Below are 24525 nucleotides of genomic sequence, written 5' to 3'. Positions count from 1 at the left end.
ATGGCCACCACCCCCATGCTCTATTCACGGCCGCTATTTTGCAGGACACCGCCACCCCCTAATCATGCTTCTAGCCCCTTTCAGGACACCAGGCACGTGAATTACAGCGGCAGGGGTGTTTTTTTGTAGCAGCTGATTAGAGGCAATTTTGCGTCCCCCCCAAAAAAAAATTATCACTGATTTATAGACTATTATAGATCATAACTGGATTGAAAATGTATGAAAATAGTGAATAGTAGCAGAGAACTGGGATTTTTTTCTTTACTCTTGGTAATTAAATTTTCACCTACCAAATTACTATTCACTTTTAGGTCCATTGCATAAAATTATGCTATATAAGGTGAAAGCTATGTCACACTGGGATTGATTTGCTAAAACTGAAGAGTGCAAAATCTGGTGCAGCTGCCAATCAGCTTCTAACTTCAGCTTGTTTTTCATGAAATTTAGTTGGCCTACAAATTTTTATTCCACCCAACCCTAATATTTCAGTTCTGGGTTAAATCTCCCACTTATTTATATTAGTTCTTATTAAATGTTTTCACCTCCTTGGAAATGAAAATGTTTTATTGTCATAGAACATTAAAAAAACAGAGAATCAAATTATGTTCTTCGTAGCTTCTTATATCCTTGCGCAATTCCATTAAATGAATATCCCCACTGCTATTTCAGTGATATCTTATCTTCCTATGTGGTAAATCTCACTGTTCAAATCACTAATATAAGAAACAGCAAATGATTTAACTTACTGGTTGCCTTTTAAGGGTCCATGCACACTGGGCTTAAAAAAATGCTGTATAGAGCGTTTTTGTACGGATGTTTAGGTGCATCATTTAGGAGTGTTTAGCATTTTTTTCTGCCAGAAAACTCCTCGCAAAAACACAAACCAGAAAGGTTTTTTTTGATTTGCCTTTAAATACATAGACACATAGGATAATATTGAACTACTTCAACAGACAAAATGCAAAACTCCTACAGAAGCAGCGTTCTTTTAAGCCCAGTGTGCATGGCCCCTAGATGCAAAGTGCATGAGTTATCACACAAATTGTTTCCTATGCATCTATGTAAAAAATATCCCATATGGTTAAAACTATATCCTAAATTTCTCTTAATTTCACTGTCTGTTATCTCCAGAACATTACAGTTACTACACACAACATAACATTGTCCAGGGGCAGCATGAAGGACAACCCTGACCTGCACTTTTATATTTACATCTATGTTCTATCTATGGTAGCTGTTCTCCTGCTGAGGTTTCTCCGAGGATATGTCTTTGTAAAGGTAAGGTCCAACTACCTTCTGCTTTAACCCAATTAGCTAAACTGGGATTAATTTCCCTTGAACTTAGTTAATTAGTTACTTTGTTCTAAAAATTTACTAGATGTAGAATCCATCCTGGTAATCGATTATTTTCCATGCTAACAATTTTAGGCTGCAATCCAGTAATTTAACACGGTCATAGACTCCTGGATACCCTGGGAAAGACAGTTCAGTAACTGTTTATATCAATGTATTAACAACATCAAAGTAGTAAGCTTAAAGTGAACTAGAATTTTTTCCAAAGAAACAGCCCACATTATAGTAGGCAGATAAGCATGTTGTACTTATCTTTCCCATGTCACACCAATTCACTGCCAGGACAGGAATTGAGGAGACATTTCTCCAATGAGGACACGGATGATGATAGATTCTGATAGTGGTTCTTACACATAATAACTGTGTTAAAAGCTCAACAAAAGTCTAGAATGCTATTGAACACATGCCTGTCAATTTGTGCATCATGCTGGTCTTGAAGAGCAATATATGTTTCACTTTCCTAATATGACCAAATGGCTCTTCCTGAGCAGTAGCAAAACCCCCTAGCTATAGTGGTGCTGTTAATGGCTAGCACTTAGTAAATAGACCTCCCCACATGTGTATTATTTGCTAATTTACCCAGGGATTCAGAGAATAATCAGTACCTGCAAACCATGATTAGAAGACTCGTGTTTGCACATATTTATTAAATTATCCCTTTGAAGTCCCGCATTGTCTTGCACAAAACCAAAGTTGCACCTTTCTTGCACCACGGTTTTTAATGGAGATCTGACAGAGACCACTGGGACCTAACAGAGACCTTCATGGCACATGTGTGCTTATGCCAGAGCTCCTGTGCATATGTAGACAGGCGACAGCGGTCTCATGGCATATTTGCAAATGCGAAAGGTCTCAAAGTGCCTCCTGGGATGTTTATGTCACACATCCCAAGAAACAGTTTGTGGGGCCTGGCTCATGTGCAGACACACCATGGCATCTTTCCCAGGGACCTGACAGAGACCCATGGGTTATAATGACTTGTTCCAGCAACCTGCAAATCTTTTAAATACCTGTCCTCGCCCCTCCAAAATATATGCTGTAAATAGAAATTGAGCCCAGCTTGGAAACTTACTAAAATAAGTATAGCACTTGAGGAGTGGGAGGGTCATTCAAATAATAACCAAACTGTTACAGTATCCAAGTGTATATCCAAGGGCTTGGTTCATCCTTACCATGTTCAGCATGTCGCGCGCATGACAAATCAAGGCCTTGTGGTGATGCACACATAGGCGTACCCATTTTAGCAGGCGTGCATTACCATAAATTGTCACGCGTGCATTAACATGCTTTAGCATGCATCCCTGACCTTGGCTGTGCACACAGGCCAAGGAGGATATTTAAACTCCTTCCCTTATGGTGGTCAATGCTGTGACTTCTCGCCAGCTACCTTATTCATGAAATTACCTTTGTTCTGGTTTGCTTGTTGCTAACCAAGTTTGCCTGACTGCCTGTATCTTGTATATCTATTGCTGGCATATTCCTGTTTCTCTCTTGCCTGTTGCTTGCCTCGACCTCTGCCTACTCTTGTACCAGCCACCAACCTTGTTTTCTGCCTGGATGTATGTCTCAACCTCTATCCAAAACATATAAAAGCATCTGCTGCATTTCCCCTAATAAATATTAGGGAAAAAAATTATTTCAAACTCATCCCTAATAAATTAGGGTGGGGTCCTAAGAACTTAATAGACTATAACAAAAATTGAATGGAGATCCCAAAGAGGGTTAACCATCTACAAAAAATTCTATATTAGGCCTACTGCAGCATTTAGCAAAAAAGTATAATCTTTATTACAAATATTAAGGTTAAACACAATATAAATAACAAAGAACATTCCACCATTCACTATTAAAACATATGACAATGTTGCCAGATGTAAAAATCATTGCCTGGGTATACATGCACACCTCCAACTCACACCTTGCCGCCTAGCAACATACTGATAACAAATATTAACTAGCACTAAGTTAAACTCTAGTTTGCCTAACTGGGATAGTGCTGGGAATCAGTGGATCATAAAAAGTAAAAAAAGGGAAATGACTCACAATTTTTATTCCTGCGCTATGTCAGTAGGCAATTATTGCCTTAAGTATATATTGTTAGAATCGAACCACAGGATGTAGCCACTAGACAGTAAATAGGATACAGTCCACCCTTAATGGTTAAAGTATCCACATCTACATGTTTTGCTCACTGATCCTGTGAGCTTCCTCAGGACGAATCAACAGTGAATCTGCTAGAATATAAAGGGCTCTAAGCCGTAGTTCCACCATTTTTCTGTCCTACTAATTACCATTTCCATAACAGAATAATAAGTCAAAATGTTTTGACAGGTGCATGTAAACCACTGGTCTAATCCTTTGTTATAGTACAGCATATACACTTCTGCACCGCTTATAGATCGGTGGCCCAAGGCAGGGTAAATTGAGGGATTGTATTAAGAAATAGCAATGAGTAGTCCCAAAAAATGTATTTAATTTAATTCAATTTAACTTGAGGAGTTCAGAAAGTTGCTTGCCAGACATATATCTAAAAAATAATGGCCACAATGGGGAGCATCAGCATAATCACCACAATGAATATGATGAGTATCTAAGGATCCAGGAAGATTTGTAGGTTTAATTTGGTATTCAAGCCCTTAGGAGCCAAAGTCCCCAATTTGAATATCCATTTTTTCTCCTTATCAAACTCCCCCTTCAGCTGGACATAAGCACAGAAACATTTTACCTTCAGGCCCTTTGGTCTTCCATTGTGGAAGGCTCCAAAATGTTGTGCAAATTGGACTATTCTCCTCCTTATTGTTGATCATGCTATTGAGATATTCCCCGATGGGTACCCGGAGTTGATGCTTAGTCTTCCCCATGTATCATTTTTTTACACAGGCATTATAAAATATAGAGAAAAAGTGTTGTACTGCAAATAATACATTTCTCTATATGATAGATTTTCTGATGGTCAGCATCTGTGAACGTATCAATCCTATTAACAATTTTACATATTTGACACGTCCCACATGGGAACATGCCCTTTATCCATGGTAACTCGGTCAACCAATTTCAGGATGGTGATCCTATAAACTCTAACTGGACTTGTTCATCTCTCAAATTTTTGGCCCTTCTAGCCACTAATAGTGGTCTTGGATCAACAATTTTGGGGCCCCCATAGATGTTCCACATATCTTTCGGTAGTTCACTCAGGAGGACTGAAAACAGTTGTCATGTAATACAAAATATAAGTCGAGCATGAGCTCCCACAGTTGGAAAATTGCTCTCCAAAAAGTAAGCCACTGCAGCGAGGCCCCATGAATGGGATATAGCGGTATAAAGTGATTCAACATAAATTCCTAGCAGCAATACCTCACCTTGTATCCTTGCTTGGACAATTTTTTGGAGGACATCTCGGGTATCCTGTACATAAAATGACAGGCCAATCACTATTTCTTTAATTAAAGCATCCAGATATTTTCCAGTCTACTCCAGGGGCCCCTTTATAGTAGATGCAATGGACCTTCCTGGGGGATTACCCAAGTTCTTGTGTATTTTAAGGATCGCGTATAGGGTGGGAGTGATACTCCCATTCTTTTTTAGCGATTAGGTCTGCCTCACAGGCCAAGAATAGCTTATGGTTAGGGAGGCAACTAGCGAAGGGAACGGATTATCCTTCAACTTTTCATAGGTCGACTGATCCTGTTTATACTTCTCCTCTGAGAGGAAAACAACATTTCCCCTTTACAATTTTTTTTAATTATAAGATTCGGTGCCTCCTTAAATTCTTAAAGGGCTACTCTTTCTTTTGACTTAAGATTATCCGGCTCTGCTGTTCCCCACTCAATCTTACCCAAATCTTCCTGAATCAAGTCAAGAAACACTACAATCCATTTGTTCTTTCTAAATAGAGGCATTCTTTTAGATCTAAAAGTTTGCCTGTCTCCTCCATGGATTATTAAAGTCCTCCATTTCACTTAAGTCTACAGAGTCATCCTCCATGAGAGAGATGAAATCCTCAAGGGCTTGCACTTCTTGTTCATTTTGTGAAACCTTTGATGCCCCTTCTACCGTTGCACCAGAGTGGACCAGCCTTAAATAGACTTTCCTAAGAAACAAATATGTATATTTATATCTTTCAAATGGGTCAATTCTGCTCAGAGGTGAAAAAGACAAGCCACATTGAAGTAATTTAATGCGTCTCTCACAAAGATTAAAGTCTGATAGATTAATGACCTTCTTACTTGTTAGATCATTTGTTAGGGGACTAACTTTCTCCTGCATATCTCCCACTATCTCTTCTGACTTCTGGTCCTTGACTTTCCCTGCTCTCTCACAGTGTCTCCCTCTTTGTCTTTCTCTTTTATTCCTTTTTGATCTTTTCCGTTTCCTGCTGTTTTTAGAATCCCTTTGACAGGAACTGTCTCGTCCCCTTGGGGGATTTCCTCCTCTAAAAAAACAAACTGATCTGGCCCCTTCTTGTTCACCACTCTCTGAGGAGGTGGCCCCACTTTTTGAGGAAGCACGAGTACGGAAATTACCCCTTTGGGATCTACTGTGTCCTCAACAGTCCATTTGAAGACCTCCCCACGTGACCCAATCGTCCAAGTCACGCTTAAACTGGACCACTTGGTCAATCAGAGATTTTTCTGCACTTTTTAAATTTCCTTTTTAACCACTTTCAGACTGGACCATTTTGCTGGCTTAAGACCAGACAACTTTTTGCGATTCGGCACTGCGTCGCTTTAACTGATAATTGCGTTGTGCGATGTGGCTCCCAAACAAAATTGACGTCCTTTTTTTCCCACAAATAGAGCTTTCTTTTGGTGGTATTTGATCACCCCTGGCGGTTTTTATTTTTTGCGCTATAAACAAAAATACAGCGCCAATTTTGAAAAAAACGCATTATTTTTTACTTTTTGTTATAATAAATATCCCCCAAAAATATATATAAAATTTTTTTTTTTCCCTCAGTTTAGGCCGATACGTATTCTTCTACATATTTTTGGTAAAAAAAATCGCAATAAGCGATTATTGATTGGTTTGCACAAAATTTATAGCGTTTACAAAATAGGGGATAGTTTTATGGCATTTTTATTAATAATTTTTTTTTACTAGTAATGGCGGCGATCAGTGATTTTTATTTAGACTGCGACATTATGGCAGACACATCGGACATTTTTGACACATTTTTGGGACCATTGTCATTTATACAGCAATCAGTGCTATACAAATGCAGTGATTCCTGTGTAAATGACACTGGCAGTGAAGGGGTTAACCAGGGGGTGGCAGTGTAGGGGTTAAGTGTGTTAGTGGTCAAGCCATGAGCTATACATTGCTTTTTCCATTTCACTATAAATCCCTCCATTTGCAGGTGTTCTGCTGGACTGTCTCAACCTCTACCTGAACCCTGCCCTCTTGTAGTATTACTATTCTGTCTCCACAGTGTAGCCACTCTGTTCCTGTGATCCATCTTGCAGTAAGGTAGCCTGGGGTCACAAGGGTCACTAACCTATGCTGTGCTCTGGTGAGGATCAAGATACCACTTAGACAACATCTGTGAATGCACTTGTTGCTCCATTGCCACCACTCATATCTCGGCCATTAGAAAGCCACTGATAAAGTAAACCCTGTTGTATGTGCACAGGAGTTATATTGCCTTGGGTGCCTGACTGCATTGCTGGCATCTTACAGATACCAGAAATTAGCTTGGGTATACACTGCAATGCACTGCATATGTACACTAAATAGAAAATAATGTAATAAGCAAGAAGAAGCATGTTTTTTGGCAGGTATGTCTCTTCTAAAAAAAAAAAACCTCTATTTGTAGCAGTTTTTATGTATTTATTTATTTTTGTTTACTTCCACTATATGTTCAAATCAAATGCTACTCTGTATTGCGTAAAACACAGAGTACATCAGTTAGACTGATTAAGGCCCCTTTCACACATGTGGACCACATTTTCACACAGTTCAGTCATATTTTTTTTAAAGCGGATGTAAACCTGTTTCATAAAATTTTACCTGGGCACATAATCTGTGTGTTTACTTATCTCTCTCCAAAGCACAAGGGCCTGTGTCTTTCTGCTGTTTCATTGCTCTGTTATCAGCATGATAACTTCTGCCAAGTTTTCTGTCAACCAAGATAAAACTTTCATAAAATCTGTGTTGTGGGAGTTTGCTATAAATAGACTAGCAGAGAGCTTGTCTTGTCACAACACAGCTCTGCACATTCCATCATTCCTCAACCTATGTGGAGGGGGGGGGGAGGGTGGTGGTGTGCCTTTCCTCCAATCAGCTGTCTCCCAGTGTATGCCAATAATCCACTCCTACTGCTAAATGAGGAAGTTAAAATTAAAACCCGATGTTAGAATTCTAAAAAATATAGCAAGCTGAACACAGCAGATATACATGTAAAACTTATGTGGGGAGATTTGTTTTATCCCTGTGTATCATCTGAGGCTGTTCACTTCACTGGGTATACAGTGCATCCGGAAAGTATTCACAGCGCTTCACTTTTTCCACATTTTGTTATGTTACAGCCTTATTCCAGAATGGATTCAAATCATTATTTTCCTCAAAATTCTACAAACAATACCCCATTATGACAACTTGAAAGAAGTTTGTTTGAATTATTTGCAAATTTATAAAAAAAAATAAAAAAAATCACATGTACATAACTTTTCACAGCCTTTGCCATGACACTCAAAATTGAGCTCAGGTGCATCCTGTTTCCACCGATCATATTTGAGATGTTTCTGCAACTTGTTTGGAGTCCACCTGTGGTAAATTCAGTTGATTGGACATGATTTGGAAAGGCACACACCTGTCTATATAAGGTCCCACAGTTGACAGTGCATGTCAAACCACAAACCAAGCCATGAAGTCCAAGGAATTGTCTGTAGACCCCTGAGACAGGATTGTAGCTAGGCACAGATCAGGGGAAGGGTACAGAAAATTTTCTGCAGCATTGAAGGTCCCAATGAGCACAGTGGCCTCCATAATCCGTAAATTGAAGAAGTTTGGAACCACCAGGACTCTTACTAGAGTGGGCAACCCAAAGAGAACCTTTCAGAAGAACAACCATCTCTGCAGCATACCACCAATCAGGCCTGTATGGTAAAGTGGCCAGACGGAAGCCACTCCTCAGTAAAAGGCCCATGACATCACACCTTGAGTTTACCGAAAAGCACCTGAAGGACTCTCAGACCATGAGAAACAAAATTCTCTGGTCTGATAAAACAAAGATTGAGCTCTTTGGCCTGATTGGCAAGCATCATGCCTGGAGGAAACCAGGTACCACTCATCACCTAGCCAATACCATCCCTTCACTACAGTGAAGCATGATGGTGGCAGCATAATGCTGTAGGGATGTTTTTCAGCAACAGGAACTGGGAGGCTAGTAATGATCGAGGGAAAGATTAATGCAGCAATGTACAGAGACATCCTTGATCAAAACCTGCTCCAGAGCACTCTGGACCTCAGACTGAGGTGAAGGTTCATCTTCCAACAGGTTAACGACCCTAAGCACACAGCCAAGATAACATAGGAGTTGCTACAGGACAAATCTGTGAATGTCCTTGAGTGGCCCAGCCAGAGCCCAGACTTGAACCCAATTGAACATCTCTGGAGAGATCTAAAAATGGCTGTGCACTGACGCTCCCCATTCAACCTGATGGAGCTTGAGAGTTCCTGCAAAGAAGAATGGGAGAAACTGCCCAAAAATAGGTGTGCCAAGCTTGTAGCATCATACTCAAACAGTCTTGAGTCTGTAATTGGTGTCAAAGGTGCTTCAACAAAGTATTGAGCAAAGACTGTAAAAACTTATGTACATTTTAATTTTTTATTTTTTCAAAATTTGCAAAGATTTTAAACAAACTTCTTTTACATTGTCATTGTGGAGTATTGTTTGTAAAATTTTGAGATAAATAATGAATTCAATCCATTTTGGAATAAGGCTGTAACAACAAAATGTGGAAAAATTGAAGCGCGGTGAATACTTAACGGATGCACTGTATGTGAGGCTTTACATCCACTTTAAAGAAAAAAAATGGATGAAGTTTAGATCAGTTTTTCATCAGTTTTCCATCAGTTTTTAATCCCATTTTCATCTGTTTTTTCACTAGTCTCTACATCAGGTTTTTACATCCATCAGCTAGAGTCCTTAGCCACTTGAGTTCTGGAGTCATTTTTTTCATGCAAATGGGACTGTTTACATTCGTTTTTTGTCCAATCCCTGTTTTTAATAGAATAAAAAATAGGTTTCAAAAAACAGATGTTGAGAGAAGCAGATGTAAATGGATGTAAATGGCTGATCATCCATTTATATCCAGATTTCCATAGAGATGCATTGATGTCCTTTTTCTTCCGTCAGCAGATGGATGAAAAACAGTCAAATGGTTTGCATGTGTGAAAGGGGCCTAGAGCATATTTGCTGATTTTCAGAGACTATGCACATGTGGCTGATTCTAAGGTTATGGTCTTTGTGTGACATAATTTTTCTTATAGATTTCCAGTCACCACTTGAATCGAACTATGCTATTAATGACTGCAAATGTATTATATAACATTTCTAGGGTTGGTATTTGGTCACTATAATACACATGACTGGAAGTATTTCAGATTTTAAACAGTAATAAAATCTTATATGGTATACTGTATACATATTGTTTTTTTAATTATTAGAGTTCACTGAAAGCTTCAACAAAACTCCATGATCTTTTGTTTCAAAAAGTCCTCTGTAGCCCCGTGAAGCTGTTTGATACAACTCCCCTTGGTCGTATCCTAAACCGTTTCACCAGGGATGTGGATGAAGGTAAATACATCACTAGCAATTGTTCAGTTTTACTTTAAAGGTGAATCCACTTTTGTTAAAAAACTCAGATATACTATTCATATTGGAACTAGATGGACTGGTGTCTTTCACAACCTGAGTAGCTATGCAACTCTAACATATACAATTATTGTGCAACCCCTTTTTAATTTGGTGTTAATAACAATGTCGGCTTCAGTATGTCCATCCACTTGAGTTCCCTCAAAGCAAATTTATTTTACTTTCACTTTCAATAGATTTTTATTGTGAATTTACAATAGAAATTGTACATAGGCATGAAATGTATGAAAGAAAATTGAAACCCAAGCACAGGATGGTGTCAGTGATACCAAACGTTTTAGTGAAAAATAAAAGACTATATCCACTTACACCGTCTTAGAAGAAAACTTGTTATAGTCTGCAAAAGACTTGAGATTGGGGGCAGAGGTTCAACTTCCAGCAGGACAACAACCCTAAACATACAGCCAGAGCTACAATGGAATGGTTTAGATCAAAGCATATTCATGTGTTTGAATGGCCCAGTCCAAGTCCAGACTTAAAATCCAATTGAGAATCTATGGCAAGACTTTAAAATTGTTGTTTACAGACACTCTCCATTCAATCTGATGCCACTCTATAGATGTGCAAAGCTGGTAGAGACATCCCCATAAAGACTTGTGGCTGTAATTGCAGCAAAAGGTGGTTCTAAAAAGTATTGACTCAGGGGGGCTGAATACAAATGTACGCCACACTTTTTAGATATTTATTTGTTTAAAAAAAATTGAAAACCATGTACCATTTTCCTTCCACTTCACAATGATGTGCAACTTTGTGTTGGTCTATCACATAAAATCCCAATAAAATACATACACGTTTTTGACAAAATGCGGAAAATTTCAAGGGGTATGCATACTTTTTTTTAAGGCGCTGTATATTTTACCCTTGTGTTTCAATGTACTTGATCCATGGACCCTAAGTATTTTCAAACTGTTCTTAGCTTTTAGCCTACTTGCCATTTTCTCATGAGTTGTTATACATTAGAGTTTAGTCTCAATTAACTCAAAATAGATTGTCTGAGTTTTCCATGACCTTGCATAGAAATTGATAGGAAGGTAAAGAAAATATAAATTGTTAATGCATTGGGATTGCACAGAACAATGCACAGCCCTTTCTAAAGTTTTATATTAGTTGCTGTGTAGATGAGGGAATACAGTTCCAACCTCAATCTATTCAGTTGTGGGCCTTGTTATTATAAATTGAACAAAGTTCCTTGATATCCACATGAACAGAAGCATACTAAAGTGGTCTCTATGAAGATTATAAAAAGCCATGCTGGGAGAAGATACCATCTGGAGAGAAGGTTAAAATTAGCTTCTATTTTTGACATATTGAGAAATAAACCGCAGTTTCTAAAGTACTTAATAGAGACTCTGCTACAAAAATAAAATAACTGCAAGTAAAAGCACAGAAAAAAAAAAAACTATTTTTAAACACTTACTGGTGTTTTTTCTCTTGCATAAATGTTTTTTATTCACTTGCAAAGTGCTTTTGAACTTGCTACAAAAATTGACTATGCACTTCCCCAGCTCAATCCCCTTCTCTCCTTGCTCGCCATAGTCCTCTCCTTTTGTATAATTACTCTGCATGCTGACCCAGATCCTCCCTGCATAACCTTTTATGTAGTTGTCTAGGCGAAGGGGAATACCATAGAGCATGGGTGCTCAACCTGTGGTCCTCCAGCAGTTGAGAAACCACAAGTCCCATCAGGCTTTGCAAGGCTCACAGTTAAAAGCATGACTCCCAAAGGAAAAGACATGATGGGACTTGTAGTTCCCCAACAGCTGGAGGGCAACAGGTTGAGCACCCATGCAATATAGAGCATCTCTTGAGTCAGCTCTAAATCTGCCGTGGCTGCTGACATCACATTCAAGATGGCAGTGGACAGGGTTAGACTTCTGAATGTCAACAGAAGGGAGGCTTTTTACATGTTGATAACATGCATAACATTTGTTAAATACATATATAATTTTAATGGCTTGTTGACAAATTGTCTTTAAGTTTGTGGCCAAATGATTACATTTGGTTCATTTTGAAACAATGAGATCAGTGTCAATGGCTGTTATATGTAGTTTCTTCTCCTTCATAAGAAATAAACATTAAAAAAAACTAAAACACAGACTCGGTTTCATTGTGTTTGTGTTTTATATTGATGGATATTCTGTGTTTCAGTTGACGTACGACTTCCAAACCAAATGGAACAGCTTATTCAGAATATGATCCTTGTTTTCTTCTGCCTTGGAATAATCAGCTCAGTATTTCCATTCTTTATCTTATCTGTGGTACCTTTAAGTGTGATCTTCTATTTGGTAAACCGGGCTTCAAGGTAAGTTACAAATCGGTGGTGCAGTGAATTTATGTGGCATTGATAAAGTAATATGCTATGTCATATACTGTAGCTATATACACTGTATGGCCAAACTTAGTTGACACCTGACCATCACTGCAACCTTTGATTGAGTTTAGGTGTTTCTAGTGAAGGGTACAAAATGTTAAAAAATACAAGGACATTTTAGACAACTGTGTGCTTCCAACAGTTTAGGCATCACCCTTTTCTGTTCCAGCAGGTCTATGCACCTGTTCACTAAGCCAGCTCCGTGAAGACATGTTCGGGTAAGTTTTGTGTAGAGGAATTTGAGTGTTCTGCACAGTTCTCTTAATGATTGACTTCCTAATTTTGTGGAAATCAAGAAGAAGCAAGGCTGTTAACCACAAAAGAGACTACCTCAATAAAAATGTTCCTTGTTTTGGAATTGGATATCCAGCAAGTTCATATTGATGTGATGGTCAGGTGTCCAGAAAAGTATAGTGTACTTTTTGCTCATCAATGTGCAGGTGTTATTATTGGTCAGTATAAGACTAAAATAGAAAGAGAAATGCCTCCAACCGAGAAACTCAACAGGTAAGGATAAACACTTGGCTGAGATATAAACAGCTTTCACAATGGACCCATACTGAATACTCAAAGTGATATAGATATGTACCTATATTATGAGGTTATATATATTTAAAGTGATTGTAAAGTCTAGTTTTTTCCTATAAAAATAACAAACATGTTATACTTACCTGCTCTGTTGCAGTGGATTTGCACAGAGCAGCCCAGATCCTCCTCTTCTCGGTGTCAGGTCACCTGAGACTAGGTGACAGATGCACTCCGTAGGAGTCGGAAGTGCACCGCTAGGTAGTGGACCTTAGGACTGACTGCTGCGGATTGTACCCAGGGAGATTCAGGACACAGGTCTACAGGATCACTAACACAGATCCCAATGGAAGCTGGAGCATAGATTCCCAAGGGCGTGGAGTCTAAGAGCCAGTGGGTGTTCACCAGAGCCTCCAGTGGTGAGGATGGACTTCACTGCAGTCTGGCTCCAGGTCACAGCCCCTAGGGTCTCACAGCTCATGCTCACAGTAGACTACAGGAGAAGGAAGCAGCAGGCTGGAATGACAAGGATAGTAAGGGGATATGGTAGAGGTCAGGGCAACTAGCAGACAGGAACAACAGAGTACACGCCAAAGGTTTAGGGTCACAGGCAGACAGGGATGGTCAGGGACATGCAGAAGGTCAAGGTCACAAGCAGACAGGAATCGTTGAGAACACGCCAAGGTCGGTAACAGAGTCAAACATAGAGCACACGGCAAGCAGGAACCAGGAAGCCAAACACACAATGAATACACAACGGTTGATCAGCACCGATGGCTTGCAGTGCACAGATTAATATAGGGTTCCCTGATAGGGTCTGGGGTGGAGCCATGCTTAGAGAGGTTATAAAAACCACCAAGTGGAAGTGGCTGGCCTCTTAGTCAGAACACATGAGGGGAGGTAAGCAAACACAGGAAGATCACTGCATAACCATGACACTCGGGTCCCTCTTCTGGCTCCTCTCTCTTGTTGAGTGCCCCCACAACAAGCAGTTAGCTATGGGGGCACCCGAGCCAAGTCACAGCTCCATGTGTCCATTCAGACACAGAGCCCGGGGCCGGCCCCCGCCCCCTCTCTGCCCTTATGGGCTAGCTGACTTTGACAGAAATGGGAGCCTATGGCGCTGCTGCTGTCTCATCCAATCAAGAGGGAGAATCTTGGATGGCTGAGACACTCGCAGACATTGCTGGACAGAGAGGGACCTCAGATAAGTGTATAGGAGGGCTGAGGGGACTGCTGCACACAGAAGGCTTTTTATCTTAATGCATAGAACCCCTTTAAACCCATGAAACTACTACACATAATGATTTAACCCTTAAGTCAAATACACTTTGTATGCAACCTCTATTGCTACAATTTACTTCATTATAATCATCAATTACGTTACCTGGTCAACAATCAGGAACTTCCACTGTTGATTGTCAGCATAATGCTAAACAAATTAGCATAAAAACTTGATTGTATTACATGTGAACATGGTTGTATACACAAATATCTTCTTGTTAGCTATGACTATGTGTGCCAGTATTGTCCTTTATTTTACAGAGTGCTAATTCGTGAACTGAAACGTTTGGATAATATAAGTCAGTCGCCTTTTATATCTCATGTTACATCAACACTACAAGGAATAACAACTATTCAAGCCTTCGGTAAATCAAGTGACTGCATTCTTAAGTACGTTTAAAATGTAATATTGATTAATTTAATACTCATTCATGCCTTTTTATTTTTGGGGCTGCTTCCTTTGTTCAGATACTACATAGTGAGCTCCATCCAATCAATGATACAAAGCAAGGTCCGTGCACAGCTCACACTACATAGTGGTGCCCATATCATACAGATAAAAACATGCTTTTGATGTTTATAAAGTATCTCTACACTATAGCGCAAAATTTTAATTTGCAGTGCATTGAGGTATTGCGCTTTTGTTTTTGAGAAGACCTATGATGAGCTTAAAGTATAAATAAATGCATCCATAAAACAGTTTCATTTGTGGCTCGTGCCAGAAATGTAACACTCCCATTGGTTGTGCTCTCAACCAAACTGTCAAACCATCCAAATGATAATGAAAATGATAGGGGGGGTTCGCTTACACTTTAATATGGAGCCTTCTCAGTTCAGTTACTTCCATGCTGTTGCTAAATGACATGCAAATATTTTTTTTTGTACTGTATGTGGTTGTATAACTCCTACTGTTTCCAGACACCTATGGGTGAAGTAAATGTAGTGCTGCCTATGGATTTTGAAAAGAGACTGTTATCTATGATGGTATATGCCTTAAAATTGGGTTTTGTGTTGCAAGTTGGATTCTAATACAATATGCTGTTCTCTACTTGTTTCAGGTATCAGAAACTACTAGATGTGAACCAATCTCCATACTTTCTCTTCAGCTGTGCTATGCGATGGCTGGCAGTACGCCTGGATCTAATCAGCCTTGCTGTCATTACTGTGACTGCAATTTGTGTGGTGTTCATGCATGGAAAGATAGCTCCAGCTTATGCAGGCCTAGCTTTATCTTATGCCGTACAGGTACTGCATTGAAAGTTATGATCTATGTCTTGCTATGTCTAGTGCAGTCTAGTTTACTGAATAACTCTTCTGGGTGATCAATGTACATTGCAGGGATTTTTCCAAACTTTGTTGCTGAATCCCACTTGTTTCTCTTCAGAAGCAAACAACTCTTTGTTTGACAATGCACTGATTCTGAATGTGAGTGACTAGTCCATTATAAACAGCTGGTGCACTCTCAGTGTTCTGAGAAAAGTTGCAGTGTCTGATTCCCTACAGAATTAATTACCTTTAGGTAGTATCTCACAAAAAATTAAAGTCTTGTTGCAGAGGATGCCTAAAAACTTATGCCGAGTACACATGAGCGGAATTTCCGTCGGAAAAATCTTGGATGGTTTTTCCAATGGAATTCCGCTCAAGCTTGGCTTGCATACACACGATCACACAAAAGTTTGCTGAACTTTCGACCATCAAGAACGCGGTGACATAGAACAGTACGATGAGCCGAGAAAATTAAGTTCAATGTTTCCGAGCATGCGTCGAATTGTTTCCGAGCATGCATAGGAATTTTGCGCGTTGGAATTGGTAAAGACGATCGGAATTTCCGATCAGAACTTTTTCCGACCAAAAAATTGAGAACATGCTCTCAATCTTTTGCTGGCAGGAATTCAGCCAGCAAATGTCCGATGGAGCATATACATGGTCGCATTTTCTGACCAAAAGCTCTCATCTTTTGCTGGCCGAATTTCCGATCGTGTGTACGGGGCTTTAGTGCCAAGTTTTTGACACAAGCAGGAAATTACATTTTGGAGGCACTCTGCATAACAAAGGTGTACAGAACACCACTAGGGTGGAGATTGAGAGAAACACTGGCTGCAGCTGCTTTGTGTAGCTGCTGTCTTGCAGTGCTGAACTGGTTAACAGCTATATCAGCAGAGGAGAGACACTCTACTGTAATCATAAGCTTTTGAACTGCATTTCCCGGAGGGAGATTGCCAGGAGGAGTAGAAAGAGCTTAATTTTCTCAAGCTGTACATGATATAGCTGCATCTTGCCATGAGCAGGCCTGGAGAGTGCACATCACTCTCCAGTGTGCACCACCACTGCTGCATATTGGCAGCCCAAGCAGGATCTAGAGTGCCGAGTTCAATAGTGCCAACAGCCAGAATCACATAACTGCAGAGCAGAGAGTGGTGAAATCGCTGTGTGTGATCGGATGGTGAGCTGTAATATCATTGGGATGGGTGAGCTGCTGCTGTGGGGATTTTCTATCTGCCGCTAGAGAGACTGAGCCCTTTAGGAACTAACCATAAAGCCATCTAGTAGCCTTATTGCTGCCAGCAGGCTTGGCTGGGACTATTCTCATGTGCACTAATGGTACAAATTGGCCCCAATGCTAACCGGCTGAAGAGTTAGGACTAAAGACTGCTCTTTTACAGCTGCTACAAAGAGACCTTTACCTATTGCTTATTCTAAGAGGGAAGTCTCAGTGGACAGTGCACCATATCCTAGCCATTCTCCTAGAGTGCACCCTAGACTAGTTATAGTATTAGTATTCACATTGCAGTTAATGCTTATATGCACTTTTTATTGCTGATTTATGTGTTGATTCCGGTCTAGAGGTACAGATTTCTATTCTAAGTTACTTTGTCACAGTGATTATACTGCCTTGCAGACTGTGCCTAAATCTCCCTTCTGTGTGTTCATTTATGCTTAAACCACCATTTATTCTAACCCATAAATACATTGAGATCATTTGCCACTAAACAATCTTGTGTCTATTTCCTGATAATAATAATTCACAGTCAAGGTAAAGGTATGCACTCGGTTGTTCCTATAAGTATGTGCAGTAACTTTCACTCAACCAAGTCTGCCAAAGGGAATAATGTTGTTTTTGCAGTCAAGGTGCAGAACAGAGAACTCAGCTACTGGAGAGGTAGCACTACAACATTAAACTACAATATAGCTTGTGTAGCAATTGTATATGCTTTAATATTTGATATATTTTATTTTCCATGAAAATGGAGTTACCCTTTATATATTGTATGAAAACACTATCATGCAAGGTTTAGTAACCCACTGCAACCAGAATTCTGCTTAGTGAAGTTGGAACTGGTTGCTGTAGATTACAGAAATTACTGTCTCATTGCTCTTACTACTGTACATACCCAACTTTTCATGTAACTGTGTGTTTTGATCTTTTAGCTCACAGGGCTTTTCCAATTTACTGTTCGTTTAGTGACAGAGACAGAAGCCAGATTCACTTCAGTTGAAAGAATGAATTACTATATTGAGGTAATATTGTTAATAGATATGAAATTAGGAAAATATTTTAAATCATTAAATAAACAAGTGTAATAAATAGTATTGATTTTTAATCAATACTAGTATTCTTTTGAATAATGTATATTTTAGTTGCAATTGCTCTTGTAGCCCATAAATGTAATAGATCTTTCACTAGTCTTTTTGATATTACCATACAATAATGCAGGGCTCGAAGTTTCAAGTCTTGAGCTACTAGCCAGGTCTTAAAAGTTACTCGCCACCAGTTGCCCCACCCAACCCCCACCCTGCCCAGAAAATAACACTGTTAAATGTTTTATTCAGAATTAACGTATATACTTGCGTATACGGCGACCCGAATATAAGCCGAGGCACCTAATTTAAAGAGGAATTCCAGGCTTTTTATGTTTATTAAAAGTGAGCAGCTACAAAAAGTGTAGTTGCTGACTTTTAATAAACAGACACTTACCTCTTCCAAGGTCCAGTGATGAGGCCGAATGGAGCATCGCTCCTCTCTAGTGATGGCCGAACGGTTCGCCCGGCGGTCGTTTCGCGGCGAATTTCCGACTTTCGCCGTCCGCGGGTTCGAACGCCTTTTTCCGTCGTTCGCCCCGGCGGACTTACGTGTTTAATGTATACAAGAACTTTAACCTTTCGTGACACGTTTATCATGTGTTACAGGACAACCAATTGAGACATGACAGCTCATGGACACTTGGACATTCCCCCTAACCTATAAATACACCCGATCCGGTGGCCATTTTACATTCTTTCTTCTGTCACTGTAGGGAAAGGATCCTGTGTGGAGTAGGGACAGAGAAAACGCTAGCTATTTGGTACACAAAAGTTCTTTTCAGGACTGGTATAGGTGTTAGGTCAGCAGCCTGAGTTTCTTTTGTCAGTTTAGATAAAGGGACAGAGCGCTGTATGCTGCTATTTTAGGGACAGCTCAGCCAGATTAGTCTTTCTTCATCATCATCATCATCATCATCATTAGCTGTTACTATCAGGTCCACAAAAGAGCTGTTCCAGCTAATCGTTCCAGCCTACTCTTTTTTGCCAATTTGTATAGGGACAGGCAGGAAGCAGTGTGTCAGGCAGTGAGGATAATTTTAAAGACTTGCTGTTACTATTAGTTCCACAAAGGTTCTTTTCAGGACTGGTATCAGTGGTACGGTAATAGGCTTGTACACGTATAATATTCTTTCTTCCAAATATAGAAAGAATATTATACTTGACTGCTGCCCTTCTGCTGCAGTCTGCTAATCATTCACAACTCACTTGTTCCACAAAGCTCTTTATCAGGACTGGTAACTTGGTCTGTCTAGGGTGCTACGGTACATAGGCTTGGGTGCGGTACAGTCTGCTGTTCTGTAAGGACCGCTATCGGTCCACAATACATAGGGTTGCCGTGCACTACTGCTGACCGCTGCCCTATACTGCAGCAGTCCTTCATTGGTATAGGGACTGACGTACAGTCTGCTAATCACTAACACACAACCTGCTTGGTCCACAAAAGTTCTTATAAGGACTGGTAACTTGGTATAGGGTGCTACGGTACATAGGCCTGAGTGCGTTACAGTCTGCTGTTCTGTAAGGACCGCTATCGGTCCACAATACATAGGGTTGCCGTGCACTACTGCTGACCGCTGCCCTATACTGCAGCAGTCCTTCAGCGGTATAGGGACTGACGCACAGTCTGCTAAACACTAACACACAACCTGCTTGGTCCACAAAAGTTTTTATAAGGACTGGTAACTTGGTATAGGGTGCTACGGTACATAGGCCTGAGTGCAGTACAGTCTGCTGTTCTGTAAGGACCGCTATCGGTCCACAATACATAGGGTTGCCGTGCACTACTGCTGACCGCTGCCCTATACTGCAGCAGTCCTTCATTGGTATAGGGACTGACGTACAGTCTGCTAATCACTAACACACAACCTGCTTGGTCCACAAAAGTTCTTATAAGGACTGGTAACTTGGTATAGGGTGCTACGGTACATAGGCCTGAGTGCGTTACAGTCTGCTGTTCTGTAAGGACCGCTATCGGTCCACAATACATAGGGTTGACGTGCACCACTGCTGACCGCTGCCCTATACTGCAGCAGTCCTTCAGCGGTATAGGGACTGACGTACAGTCTGCTAAACACTAATACACAACCTGCTTGGTCCACAAAAGTTCTTATAAGGACTGGTAACTTGGTATAGGGTGCTACGGTACATAGGCTTGAGTGCGGTACAGTCTGCTGTTCTGTAAGGACCGCTATCGGTCCACAATAGATAGGGTTGACGTGCACCACTGCTGACCGCTGCCCTATACTGCAGCAGTCCTTCAGCGGTATAGGGACTGACGCACAGTCTGCTAAACACTAACACACAACCTGCTTGGTCCACAAAAGTTTTTATAAGGACTGGTAACTTGGTATAGGGTGCTACGGTACATAGGCCTGAGTGCGTTACAGTCTGCTGTTCTGTAAGGACCGCTATCGGTCCACAATACATAGGGTTGCCGTGCACTACTGCTGACCGCTGCCCTATACTGCAGCAGTCCTTCATTGGTATAGGGACTGACGTACAGTCTGCTAATCACTAACACACAACCTGCTTGGTCCACAAAAGTTCTTATAAGGACTGGTAACTTGGTATAGGGTGCTACGGTACATAGGCCTGAGTGCGTTACAGTCTGCTGTTCTGTAAGGACCGCTATCGGTCCACAATACATAGGGTTGACGTGCACCACTGCTGACCGCTGCCCTATACTGCAGCAGTCCTTCAGCGGTATAGGGACTGACGTACAGTCTGCTAAACACTAATACACAACCTGCTTGGTCCACAAAAGTTCTTATAAGGACTGGTAACTTGGTATAGGGTGCTACGGTACATAGGCTTGAGTGCGGTACAGTCTGCTGTTCTGTAAGGACCGCTATCGGTCCACAATACATAGGGTTGCCGTGCACTACTGCTGACCGCTGCCCTATACTGCAGCAGTCCTTCATTGGTATAGGGACTGACGTACAGTCTGCTAATCACTAACACACAACCTGCTTGTTCCACAAAAGTTCTTATAAGGACTGGTAACTTGGTATAGGGTGCTACGGTACATAGGCTTGAGTGCGGTACAGTCTGCTGTTCTGTAAGGACCGCTATCGGTCCACAATAGATAGGGTTGACGTGCACCACTGCTGACCGCTGCCCTATACTGCAGCAGTCCTTCAGCGGTATAGGGACTGACGTACAGTCTGCTAAACACTAATACACAACCTGCTTGGTCCACAAAAGTTCTTATAAGGACTGGTAACTTGGTATAGGGTGCTACGGTACATAGGCTTGAGTGCGGTACAGTCTGCTGTTCTGTAAGGACCGCTATCGGTCCACAATAGATAGGGTTGACGTGCACCACTGCTGACCGCTGCCCTATACTGCAGCAGTCCTTCAGCGGTATAGGGACTGACGTACAGTCTGCTAAACACTAATACACAACCTGCTTGGTCCACAAAAGTTCTTATAAGGACTGGTAACTTGGTATAGGGTGCTACGGTACATAGGCTTGAGTGCGGTACAGTCTGCTGTTCTGTAAGGACCGCTATAGGTCCACAATAGATAGGGTTGACGTGCACCACTGCTGACCGCTCACCTATACTGCAGCAGTCCTTCAGCGGTATAGGGACTAAGAGTTTTGTCACAGGGTCATTTAAAAAATGACATGCAGAGGAAGAGGCAGGCCCTTCCGCAGGGGTGGTAGGGGTAGGGCAGGAGCAACAGGCTTGAGCCAAAGTGGGAAGTTGCAGAAGGTGCGTTCAATTACTTTAAAGGATGCACCAGACTTGGTTGAGTGGCTCGCTCAGCCTTACTCTTCTGCACCCTCCTCATCCTCTCGATCTGCACCCTCTTCTTCACTCTCTGCTATGTGCACCCCCAAAGACACTACCACCAACAACACGACCACCACCACCACCACCACATACCTTCCGCTTGAGTCACTGGAATTATTTTCCGATCCATATCAAGAGGACATTTCTGATGCGCAGCCACTCTTGGTATTGGATCAGGAAGAGGAGGTAGCAACAAGCGCTACTCAGCAGTCTGACGCCAGTACCCAGATCAGCCCAAGGAGGAGGTTGGTCCCCGGTGTTGCTGCCTACTCTACTTATAGCGGTGGGGAAGGTGACGTTGATGATGACGTGTCTAGTGATGTCACGTGGGTGCCCACAAGAGAGGAAGAGGAGGGGAGTTCAGAGGGAGATATGGACCAGCAGATAGGGAGGAGAAGCAGCAATGACTTACATTGCACAGCAGGGACAAAGCAGACTGCAAATGTATCAGGAGCGAGTCATCGACCATGTACGGTCACATCTGGCGCTCCCAGGACACCGGCACATGGCTCCGCAGTGTGGGCTTTTTTTAACGTGTCCGCTGCTGACAATAGCGTTGCCATCTGCAATCTTTGCAGTCAACGCGTTAGTCGCGGTAAGCCCAATACTCACCTAGGGACGACCGCCTTAAGAAGGCACATGAGCAGCCATCACCGAGCCCAGTGGGAGCAACGGAACACACAAAGCCACACTGCAGGCTCTCACCGTCCAGCCTCGTCTTCTACTTCTCCTTCTCCTCTCTCCTCACAATTGTCCTCCACTCCACCTTCCATCACGCCAAGCTCACATTTTTCTGCAAAAAGGCAGGCTTCCGTGGGCCTAATGTTTGAGCGTAAAAAAATGATGACGCCGGATAACCCTCTTGCCCAACGGTTGGCGGCTGGCTTGTCAGAACTCATAGCCCGCCAACTACTGCCATATAAACTGGTGGACTCGGAGGCCTTTCGCAAATTTGTGGCCATTGGAACACCACAATGGAAGGTCCCAGGAAGGAAGTATTTCTCAGAGAAGGGCATCCCAGAGCTATATGGCCATGTTCAGCGGCAAGTGAATGTATCTCTGGCACACAGTGTCGGTGCCAAGATACATCTGACCACAGACACGTGGTCTAGCAAACACGGGCAGGGAAGGTATATCAGTTTTACTGCCCACTGGGTGAACCTTCTGACGGCCGTCAAGCATGTAACCCGTGGCACCCGTGTAGATTTGGTTTTACCGCCACGGATTGCATGCAGGCCTGACTCTTCTTCTCCTCCTCCTACTCCATCCTCCTCCCTCTCCTCCTCAGCTGCCTCCTCCTTTTCCGCTGCTAGCGTCTCTTCCACTGCACCGCCCAAGCTCCCCAGAACCTATTCCACATGCCAGGTGAGACGTTGCCATGCCGTGCTGCGTCTGTTGTGCCTGGAAGCAAAGAGCCACACTGGCCCGGCACTCCTTTCAGCTTTGCGTTCACAGGCAGATGAGTGGCTAACACCGCTCAATTTGACAGTTGGTAAAGTGGTGTGTGACAACGGTGCCAATCTGCTTAGCGCATTGAAACAGGGCAAAATCACGCACGTGCCGTGCATGGCACACGTCTTAAACTTGGTCGTGCAGCGATTCCTTGTCAAATACCCTGGGGTCCAGGACATCTTGCGGCAGGCAAGGAAAATCTCGGCCCATTTCAGAAGATCTTACACGGCCATGGCTCGCCTTGCTGACATTCAGCGGCGACACCATCTGCCGGTCAGACGTCTTATTTGCGATTGCCCGACGCGATGGAACTCAACCTTCTATATGCTTGATAGGCTGCTCCAGCAGAAACGTGCAGTTAACGTCTACCTGTATGAACTCTGCGAAAGAAACGGTTCTGGGGAGCTGGGTTTTTTTTCACCGCGCCAGTGGCTGCTCATGCGCGACACATGCAGACTTCTGCGGCCATTTGAGGAGATCACCAAACTGGTCAGTCGCAGCCATGGCGCCATCAGTGACATGGTACCTTATGCCTTCTTTCTGGAGCGTGCATTGCGTCGTGTCATTGATCAGGCTGTGGAGGAGCAGGAGCGGGAAGATGAGGAAGTCGCAATGCTGGATGAATTCCCAGGGGGGGCTACTCTATCTGAGACAAGTCAACAACAGGAGTCTGATGAGGAGTCAGAGGAGGATGGTGCCGGGGCGGATGAGCAGGAGCAAGAAGAGCATGCTTTAAACCTTTCTGGGATCCCTGTTGTGCGAGGATGGGGAGAGGAGAATGAAGAGGACGACATTATCCTGGATGATGAGCAGGAGCCAGGCCACCACACCGCTTCCACTTTAGTGCAAATGGGGGCCTTCATGCTCCAGTGTTTTAATAGGGACCCCCGTATAAAAAGCATGAGGGTCAAGGACCAGTACTGGGTGGCAACGTACTTAGACCCCCGGTACAAACACAAAATGGCGGAAATGTTACCGCCGTCGCAGAGGGCTGTCAGAATGCAGCACTTCCAGGCCTTGCTTCGAGAAATGCTGCATTCTGCTTTTGCGTGCGCTGGCAGAGGAGCAATTCCCACTCCCAGAGAAGGATTTGCGGGTACCAATCCAACAGCGCCTGCAAGAAGAGGCCGGTTTGAAGATGTGTTGGTGACTTCGGATATGAGGTCATTCTTTCAGCCGACCCATCGACAGGTGTCATCCGGATCCAGCATCAGGGAACGCCTAGACCGTCAGGTGTCCGACTACATTGGGTTAACGGCCGATGTGGACGCTCTGAGGAGTGATGA

General features: G+C 42.3%; 1 protein-coding gene across 6 annotated transcripts in view; it reads left to right on the top strand.

The window, feature by feature from the left end:
* The window catches only part of LOC143983259 (ATP-binding cassette sub-family C member 5-like), a 146302-nt gene that overhangs the window by 76821 nt on the left and 44956 nt on the right, over positions 1 to 24525 (top strand). For 5 of the 6 annotated variants that reach the window (XM_077482735.1, XM_077482736.1, XM_077482737.1 and 2 more), the window contains 6 exons: positions 1132 to 1278; positions 10021 to 10150; positions 12377 to 12530; positions 14670 to 14798; positions 15467 to 15653; positions 17838 to 17927. In XM_077482735.1, the coding sequence (XP_077338861.1) occupies positions 1132 to 1278; positions 10021 to 10150; positions 12377 to 12530; positions 14670 to 14798; positions 15467 to 15653; positions 17838 to 17927 (837 nt within the window). Of the gene's footprint in view, positions 1 to 1131; positions 1279 to 10020; positions 10151 to 12376; positions 12531 to 14669; positions 14799 to 15466; positions 15654 to 17837; positions 17928 to 24525 lie in introns of those variants that run through there. The other variant, XM_077482740.1, reaches the window with a different exon arrangement.

Source organism: Lithobates pipiens, unplaced genomic scaffold (genome assembly GCF_037356315.1).
Source record: "Lithobates pipiens isolate NorthernLeopardFrog02 unplaced genomic scaffold, aLitPip1_a1.2 Scaffold_16, whole genome shotgun sequence".
Lineage (NCBI taxonomy): Eukaryota > Metazoa > Chordata > Amphibia > Anura > Ranidae > Lithobates > Lithobates pipiens.
This window is presented reverse-complemented; position numbering and strand designations above follow the sequence as displayed.